This window comes from Semicossyphus pulcher, unplaced genomic scaffold (genome assembly GCF_022749685.1).
Source record: "Semicossyphus pulcher isolate SPU_LCO1_2020_fin unplaced genomic scaffold, fSemPul1.0.p SCAF_8, whole genome shotgun sequence".
NCBI classification, from domain to species: domain Eukaryota; kingdom Metazoa; phylum Chordata; class Actinopteri; order Labriformes; family Labridae; genus Semicossyphus; species Semicossyphus pulcher.
Window position 1 is genome coordinate 24,212,249 of NW_027211759.1, and position 9,944 is coordinate 24,222,192.

At 36.7% G+C, this 9,944-nt stretch overlaps 1 protein-coding gene across 1 annotated transcript; it reads left to right on the top strand.

Moving 5' to 3' along the window:
• Window positions 1-1,418: 1,418 nt before the first annotated feature.
• On the top strand, window positions 1,419-9,104 carry LOC138612727 (charged multivesicular body protein 4b-like). Its single transcript, XM_069686132.1, has 5 exons — window positions 1,419-1,578; window positions 2,918-3,014; window positions 3,112-3,229; window positions 4,080-4,206; window positions 8,896-9,104. The coding sequence occupies exons 1-5, from the start codon at window positions 1,419-1,421 to the stop codon at window positions 9,102-9,104; spliced, it is 711 nt and encodes a 236-aa protein (XP_069542233.1).
• Window positions 9,105-9,944: the final 840 nt, after the last annotated feature.

Consider the following 9,944-nt stretch of genomic DNA (forward strand, 5'->3'; position numbering starts at 1 on the left):
ACGGAAAGACTAATTTCAATTGATATATTTCCAGTTCTGTAGCTTCTGGAGTAATTGCCTATCCAAAGCATTTCCCTCCTCTTATTTTCCCAGCCATGCTTTAATGCGTGTGTTGTGTTGGACAATCTTGACGTTGACCCTGTTAATGAAGTCTATTGTTAAGTTAAACATCTTATCAATGCTGATGTTGGAGTTGTTCCAAATGCACCTAAATATAAAGTGAAAGTCTGGCATTGAATGTGATCAAAATGTTTACATCACACATGTGTTATCTAATACTGACCTAATTAATCCGATAAAAATATTCCTCAATGGAAATCTTTTACCAGAGTCACTTTCATTCGGACATCTTATGACACTGACAAGTTTGTTTCCACTCCATAATTCATGATTATATTAGTTTTAAATTAATGCGTATTGTCTTTCTTTCAAAGAACATTTATGGTTTGCATACTGAAAATCTAAAACCTGCCTCTTATTAATGACCACTTCTCAACTTTTCCTCAAATGTAATTCGTCAAAATAAAATTTTCTTCCTCTTTTGTAAATGTTCTCTTTGTTTGCACAAAGACAAACTCCAATCCAATTCTATTTGTTATTGAATATAAAATCTATTGTTGTAGAAAACATTTAAGGCAACACAAAAATTGAAGAAGGCTCATTCATTTTCAACAAAAGTTTCTAGAATAGCTCTTCCAAATTAAATTGATCTTTCAATTAAGACATCCTTGATCCACCTAAACAGATTAACTTAATCTACTGATCTTGACTAATAATACCTCCTTCCACATAATGTCATAGACCGTCTTTATATCAAAAAAGATCTAGACTGTCCCTATGGTTTGTGGTCTTTTTTTTCATTAAATAAAGATTATTCTGTGTGTGCAATACTGCCATCTACTTTTGTGTCTTGCTTTCAGTATTTTATTTATTGATATGATTTATTAAACTATGTAGTGTAAGATTATATTTATCCCTTTCTCTAGCAAACAACCGTCAAACATTGTAACCATAACATTCCTTTAACATTATCCATAAAAAAAAAGTAATATCCTTATTTTTTCCTGTTTTTTTTAATTTAAATTATATTCATATCATCATCACATTCATTCAGCGATTTTTGACAAAGGTTAATAGTTTGTCATAATTAAATCCTGTCGTGTATCTTGTGTGCAATAAAAGGCTCTTTGTAATAAATTAATTTCACACTTTCCTGAGTCATAACTTGCCACTTACAGCCTATTTCAAAAAGAGGGATAAAAGTAAATAAATTAATCTCCAGCTATATAAAGTAACAGGTGTAAAAAGCTTATTTTGTTTTGAAAGTTGTCTCCAAGTTACCGGCAAATGTGTTAAGAGAGGGATAGCTACAAGTTAACGTTAGCTATACAGTTATTCCTGGACTGAACCTGATCATCATGTCTCTGTTTGTGAAGACGTTCAGTACAGGAAAAAAAAAAAAACTTGAGAAAATTCAGGAGAGAGAGGACCTGCTGATGAAGAAGAAAGAATATCTGAAGAAAAAGATTGAGCAGGAACTTTTGTTTGTCAAGAAAAACAGCAGAAAAAACAGAAAGGGTGAGATTCAGCACTTTTTAAGTTAGCTTGATTAAGCTAGCTGAGCTAACTGGTAATTGACATTAGCATCACAAAGCATTTCAGGATAACCCAGGCAGTAATGTAACAGGGAAGTAAATTAGCGTGTATTGCTGTAACACATTTATGATTGCAATTCAGTGTAGCTTACATGAATGGCTGTTGTATTACAGTCACATTAGCTAATTCATTAAAGTAAGATGCAGGAAGAGTTAATGACAGCTAATTTAAGATAACCAGGATGACCGAGTGCCTCATGGAAAACAATGGTTAATACGTTTTTTAAGAAAAGAAGTGGAAAGTTATTAATTACAATTAAAGATTTGCTTTGGGATAGCCTGCTAAGGCTGGATGTGGTATAGATAAATATGAAATAAAATATATATTTACAATAATATAAATATAAAATCCATCATTCTTAATAAATCTAAAGAAATCCTTGAGGAAATGTTGGCCTGTCATCCGAGAAAAGGTGCAGGTGTAGGTAATATAATACGAATTTAATTATCTATAACAATAATGTTATATAAGGAAATGTTGGGATATATACAATAACTATTTTCACAAAAATATCAATTTAGAAACTCTGAATCTATTTTTGGCGAATTAACAAATTAAGCATCTGTTGATTTGTAGTCCAAGGTTAAGATCACCTTCAACTCATACTAAAAAGTATTGTCTTTTTTTTTTTTATCCCATACAGAATATGACATCATAACCACATTGCGAAATCTAACAAACAATGGGTGGCTTTTAATAAAACTAACAAATGTAAATTATAGCATTAAATTGTCCTATGATATTGTCTTACGGCACATCGATGGTAGGCCACTGAAATGGATCAAATCAAAATTGTAAAGTGGCATAAAATGTTCTACCAGCAAATGTCATTTTGATGTCATATGAATAGTTAAAATGTTGTACTATGATGAAACTTGTTTATTTACACCCCTAATCACCCCTACACCCATATCATGCTAGCCAAACTACCCTAAACACTTCCCAACTACATCACTTACACCTGTGCCATATATAGAGTCCTGGTGGCTCACCAGAATGTGTGAATTATTTAGACCCTTAAAGAAACTGAGCCATTATATCTGTTTATTATAAGGAATCTTCCTGCTGTAAAAAATCAAAATGTCTGCTTTGAAAAGAGTCACGAGTTGTAAGCGTGGCAATGGAGAATACTTGATCTTAATACTATATTGAACAACAAAAATGTTTGTGTGTGCCTGTATTTGTGTGCTCAGGTCTTAATCGTTGTTGAGTTTAAGACATTCCCACTCATACACTGTACCTCACCTTGCTCTCCTCCCAGTGGCTCTGCTGGCGCTGAGAAGAAAGAAGTGCTACGAGAAAAACCTCAATTTCATTGACTGTGCTATAAAGGCCATGGCGTCTGCTCACGAACACACGTAAGGGGAAACTTTTAAGCATAAAGAGATTTCAGCAAGGACTGACACAAACTTTGAACTTTGAATGGAGACAGAACCTTTCTGCTGCCTGTTTCAGAGATATCGTCAACAAGGTGAATGACCTCATCCAGGACTTCACGGAGGAGCAGGATGAGACTCAGGACATGTCAGACAGTCTCATCCCCTGCCTGAGCCTCGGGTTGGAATTTGATGAGGTACAATGACTGTAATTATCTCAGGGATTATGTGTATTTTATTATTTTGTACCTTTAGACATGGACTTAACATTTGTAGCGAGTGATCCAATGGCAAATGTACAATATAGTGTCTACAATATATAAAACTCTCTTTGACCATGTAGCCTTATGTTACCCTATAGTTCTTTGGTTTATTCGCGAAGTGTATAAACTTCACTGCAGATTGGAGTCTCTGTTCAAAGTGAGAAAAATGACCGATTGCTTATTTTAGATCATCGTCTCTATTTAATGTCTGTATCCTTACTGCACTGCATTTTTATGAACTATCAGTAACTGCTCGTGGGTCACATGTCTCCCCTGTGTTCTGAAGCTCTTTTCCCTCTTCCCTTTGTCACTGTGTGGCATCATTTTGCTTTTAGACTATGTACCACTATGTAACAAACCAAATTTCCAAAGGAATACTTCCTATTACAGATACAATGTTACAGCAACAAAACAACCTCTCCTACAATTAAAATAATACTAATTATAAGGATAATAATAAAAATAAAATGATTGCTATAAGTAGTAGTGGTAGTAGTAGTGGTAAAGTAAAGAGTATACTGTAATAACAATTGATGGAGACCAATTAGCCTGTTTTTTTTCGCTTGTCTAGGAATGTCGGATGTGAGTGCAAGAAGCATAAGCCTCAAATGTGTGCACTCTGATCAATCATCATTTGAAACATCATGATGTCAATATCAGAAAAGGAAAATTGATTTCAGGCTTATCAACCACATCCCCCATGCTTAGGAGGATTTAGTTTAAAAACATTAACTTAATGTTTATGGTAATATTAGCCTGTAAGTGTGAGTATGTTTCCCATCAGGATGTTCTGCTGGCAGAGCTGGAGAGGCTGGAGAAGAATCTGGATGAAGGTCTCAATGAGAAGGACAGTACGGAGGAGGGAGACTCTTGTCCTAAAGAATTGTCCACTGCATCACCTTCCCATCCAGGTAAGAACCCTCTGAAGAACAACTACCAAACATTGTTGATTACCTCTGCTCGTAAAGCAGGTGACTTGCACCGTAGATCAGGGGTCATGTGAACATAAAGCCAGTTGTAGCTGACTTCAAATGATAAAGACTCTAAAAGAAGTTTGAGTTCATGCAAAATGCAAACTTCTCACAGTTTTTGTTTTTTTCGCTCCCAAAGCAAAGACGGAGGAAGACGAGGTGGAGGATGAGTTAGAGTATCTGCGGCGCTGGGCGAATGACTCCTCATGAACACACCATCAGCCCCAACGAACCAGCATTGAAAGGAGAAGAGGAACGTGAAGGATGAAATAAAAAGCCAAACGTTATATGTTATTGTTCAGGAGTGTTCCCATCAAATCAAAATTGAACTGTTTGTTTGTTACATGTTTCTTGTACTTTGTCTGCTACAACAACACCAAAAAGTCATTTTGTATGTATTCATAATTGTATTTGAGACTTTGTTATTTCCTGGAAAACACCTGAGCTATATAAATATATATATATTGTTACATATTTTGGGGTCTACATGACATAAAAATGATCCAAACAAGACATTTAAAGCACCAAAGTCAAACAATGACACAAACTAACTAACCTGTGTGTGTGGTTGCTGGAGAAAAAAAAAACATATAGAAGCTGTTTCTGGTTAAAGAAGGATCATTTCTTTACAAAAAGGTCTATCTCTGTAGGGATTGTTTAAGTGATCTTCTCTTAAGAATAAAAATCAGTGGCACAGCGAGCACTTTAAGTTGACGTGCTTTGAATGGCAGATTGGCCCACAGGGATTACATTGCAGCCATCAAAGCCTGTTAGGCAGCTCCTGGCTGAAGAAAGCTGTTGGAGCGATTCCAAAACTTTCTGTTCCTTTACGTCATTTAGACCCAGAATATGTAAAAATGATGCCCGAGTTTAAAAATACTGGAGTTCCACGTAATGTAAGGCATACAGGGTAATGTGGAAACGACAGGGTTGATATTGTAGTACCAGTAAGTTCAAGCTCTGTAATACAGTACTATTATATCAACATAATTAGGTCATTGTTAACATTGCTTAATGACTTTATGACACCACCTGATGTTTTCTAAACTTGGCAAGATGTATTCCCTTCCCCTAAAACTCCATCATTGTTATAGCTACTGGTGCTGACTTTAAAATCCTTCACCTTCACCAGTGGCTCTAATCTTTTCTTACTACAAATTATTTTTAAATATGCAGTTTTGTTGTTCACTTCATGTTTTGTTCAAGTGTTCCCATCAGCATCCTTCTTCTAAGAGTTTCTGTTTAAAATTGCTGAATGTTTAAAAAATAAACAAGAGTTTGTTAACATGAAATACATATAAATCATCAAAATACAACGTAAGCACAAAGGGCTGGTATACAAAAGCATGTGACTGCTTTAACCTCTTTAAGTTTTATGGCATTACATAGTATTTGTCAAAATGGGCCTTTGTGAAAGTCTAATATTTCATTCCCTCACAAATGACTTAGAACTAACCATTAGTACTAAGGTGTATGTTTGCATTTCATTTTATCCATTTTATTTTATGGTGAAAATAATGAAATCAAAGAGGATCATCTCACAAGAATTTGCACCAGTCAACTGGAGCGTGACAGATGTGGGATTTTGGAGACAGATACTGACTTTAGATGGAGGAGGACAAAGAATATTTAAGCAGGAATGAAAAAAAGATTCTGCACCTAAGTATTCTGCATTAATATGACTTGGCAAAGTTACTCAGAAAGCTGCAAAAACAAATAACTTAATTAAAAAATATACACAATGGTCAGCGAGTTCTGGTGGGGACCACTGTCTGCACAGCTGTGATGCTCTGCTACCTGTGATGCAGCAGATTTCTTAGGTGAAGAATAACGATGCTTTCTCACATTGTTCACGAATGGGATTTTCCCTAGCAGGCTACAGTTAACCATGTGTAACCATTTTATTTATGACGCACTTAATAGGAAACTTTGAAGCAAATCTCAAAGTACTACAGTGTTGTGAGTCTGAATTAGACACTAACGAGTTTTGACTGAAAGTAATTGATGAGATCGTCTTGGCGTCAGACAGTGCTGAGAGTATTGGAAACATTTGAGTAGGAGCTCCCTCTGTTGGACAAACTACATGATGACATGTTTCCAAAAATACTCGGGAATAGTTTGGTGCATTAAGTGTTCGGTAAAAAAACCTGTTATTTCCATGAACTTCAATATATCTTTGACAGGCACATATCTGTTGATGATAACAGCTGACCTGTATATATGTAAGGCTCTACAAATTCAAGTCAAGGAAAGATTTGCATCAACAATGAAACACTTATCCTGCAGCTTGTGCAGGTTGCTAATTGGATATAATACACAGTACATACAGTTTATTTAAAACTGAAAATGGTGTGCGTTCAAAGACACGGTATAATAAATTTGATTTTTTTTTACGTGGAGAATGAATATATCTTTCAATTCTTGAACATATGTTTGGAACAAATGTAGATGTGTGAACGTGTGTAATTGTGAATCCTCTTGCATCTTGTACATTATTCTACTTGCGTCTAGCAGTAATCACGTGGCTATAATGTCATTTGTTTTTACAACAAAACAAAAGTTTAGTTTATCCTTATTTACCCTTGAAAGCCTGTACTTCTTACTACTGCTCAGGATTAGTGTCTGTTACCCAGACAGAGTGAGTGACGGACACAGAAAGGGCGTGGCAGAGACACGGAGAGGAAGATTGGCACAAACTAGCCTCAGACCTAGCACGAACTCCTAAATGCAGACTGTGAACTTGGTGTTAATACTGACCAAAATGTGAGCTCCGTGTGTGTGGACATGTAAGGACTGCACAACAGCTGAGTGAAGCCAATGGGGTCTGGACCAAGCCACAAGGAAATTATAGGTAGGGATGAAATACACATGACCTCAAATGATTCCAGTAGAAAACTCTGGGAATAGATTACGAATGTAGATACCAAAGACATGACTGACTAATCAGTACAAGCTTTTGATTTGTACGGATAGAGTTAAGGAATGCTGCTTAAAGGATGGATTACATTTTACCCAGATACATGATATTCTGTTTGTCCTAAGGTATCAGATACAGTACATCTAAGATATGGAGTGTAGATAAGAAGCATAGATTTATTGTCTTTATTCTGAGTTTTTTTAGTTCTTTAAATTACCAGTTATATGGTATACTGCAGTCTGCTGGGGAGGTGGTATAAGACACAAGGATGCAGGGCGACTGGACAAACTGGTGAAAAAAGCTGGCTCTGTTATTGGAGCCAGGTTGGACTCACTGGGGGTTGTGGTGGAGAGATGCACACTGAAGATGGATGAGGCCATTCTAAACAACACGGATCATCCACTTCATAACACCTTGATGGATCAAAGAAACAATGGTGGTGGACGGCTCCTCTCTCTTCGCTGCAGGACGGAGATATATAGAAGATCTTTTGTACCCACAGCCATCAGACTTGTTAATTCTTTAATAAATGGTAGATGAGATGCCAGACAAGTGAATTTCCCTTTGGGAAATAAAATGCTTTTAGTAATGGGGCATTAGCCGTCCCAGTTCAGGTGTACCAGCATTAAAATAATTTAAATATGGTTAGAGAAGTGTAATATCAAGGTCAGAATTCATCGGACATTTAATATCTATCATCAGTACAGATGTTAGGTTAGATGTGTCCCCTGAGATAAAGGTGCAGATGGTTACTTTTCTTTATTGTTCAGTTAATGCTGAACAAAGCAGTCTACGTACACAGAGCTCTCTGTGTGTTGATATTAGTTTGTACAGTTTCTTCTGGCAAAGCTCCCTAAAAAAACGTATTGTTAATCATGTGTAGTGATTATCATTGCCTCTCCTTATCAGAGACAGACACACACCTAAAGCTCTTAAGAAATTAGCCCAATCCAATTTAAAATGTGCTGTTGCTCTTCATACAGAAACGCTGTGATCAGACACCTAAGCGCACACACCAACACACAGACACATGCGCGCACGCACACACAAACACTGCCTTAAGTCCTATAGTCAGCAGGTTCCTCACATGACGTGTAGGTCAGCAGCAGGCCAATGACAGTCCAGTTGTCCAGCTGATTCCTCGTATATCTGTGAGGCAGCTAAGTTAATTGGACAGGGGTTTAAATAGAAGCTGAGGAACATGGGCCGTACCTAAAAGCACCTTTTATAGCTTTATTTGGTTCATGACCTTTACTGCTGACCTTCCCGAAAACAAATTATTTGTTTTAATGGCTTATTTTATGGTGGCTCTAGAAGCTCAAAACACTTAAATAAGACACCTGTGAATTGACAAAACAAACTGAATTAGGAAAAAAATCTTAATCTAATATACAAAACATGCGAAGCATTTAAAAAAAAATACTGGAAATATAGCAAAATGAAATATGAACACAACACAGCAGAATATTACAAATGCGTCCAAATTGTGTAACACATATTGGCCTAGATGTATTTTGTTGTGTTAAGGCATTTTTATTATGTTGAGGTATGTTTGTTTGATATTTTTGTTGTTTGTATTTTTCATGTGTCTTCTTTAACTGCAGTGCGTTGACCTCTCAGGGCCACCATAGTTAATGGCAGAGTACATCTGACTAATATTTGGTGTCTGTCACTGTGCATCTTGTACCTCAGTGTCATTTTCTCCCTCTTAGATACAGAGATTCCTTCACTGTCACCGCCCAGGCCTGAGTCAGACTCAGCTTACATCTCTCGACCTCCACCCACCATCCTCATCACAGCTCCATCCCGAGAAGACATCAATGCCTCACCGACCACCGTGACTATAGCTGAGGCCGTCAAAGAGCGGCGGCCTCTGTCCACACCCTTTGTAGTGGGAAATAAACTAGTGACCGGAAAGTGACCTAACATGTCCTGCCATAGAAGTAAAAGTAAGCATCAGGTAAGATCAGATTGAACAGCACATGCCCTGAAACTTTGACGTAGAACAGGTAGAAATACTTTAACAAACATCATTAAGGAACAGCAGAGTTAGCAGCAAATTTTACCCAAGTGTAAGAAATAAAAGCCCACATAATGCTATTGTTTTTCACATACTGAATACAGATATAGAGTGTGAACGACTTCTTAGTGCACACAAAGATCAGTTTACTACTCCAGGAGGCTACTCATTGTCTCAAAGACTTATTTGAGTTCTTCTGTGGCCCTATATAAGTTTTGGCCTGAGACCCTGATGATATAATCAACATAAAGAGGTGGAGTGGAGTTATTCCAGTTTTGATAGCTTTAAAGCAGTGGTTCTCTACTGGTCTAGCCTCAGGACCCACCACCACCTCTTTAATGACAAATCGCGACCCAAATTGATGAACATTTTTCCAATTTCTTTAATTAAAATCGGTGAAGTTTGTACACCTGTGTGACACCTGCCCCCGGCCAGCTGTTTCAGGCATTAAAAATAACTATATAGAAATAATCAATCTTGTTGCTGTTGGTCGGGTTTGCTTTTGTAGGTCATAATCAGAATGAATTTCAGTCTGTTTTATAACCAGTGAAAAACTCCTCACATGTGCTTTAACAGCCTTTTTTCCCAATAGAAATAAACTAAAAAAGCAAAATAAATGCAACTTCTGTAAGGCTCATCAAGTCTCAATAATTCAAATGTAACTGTAGCTGGGACGCAGCATAGACGTTTTGCCACAACTTTTATTTATTAAGCATACTTCCACGACCCACTGAAAACAGC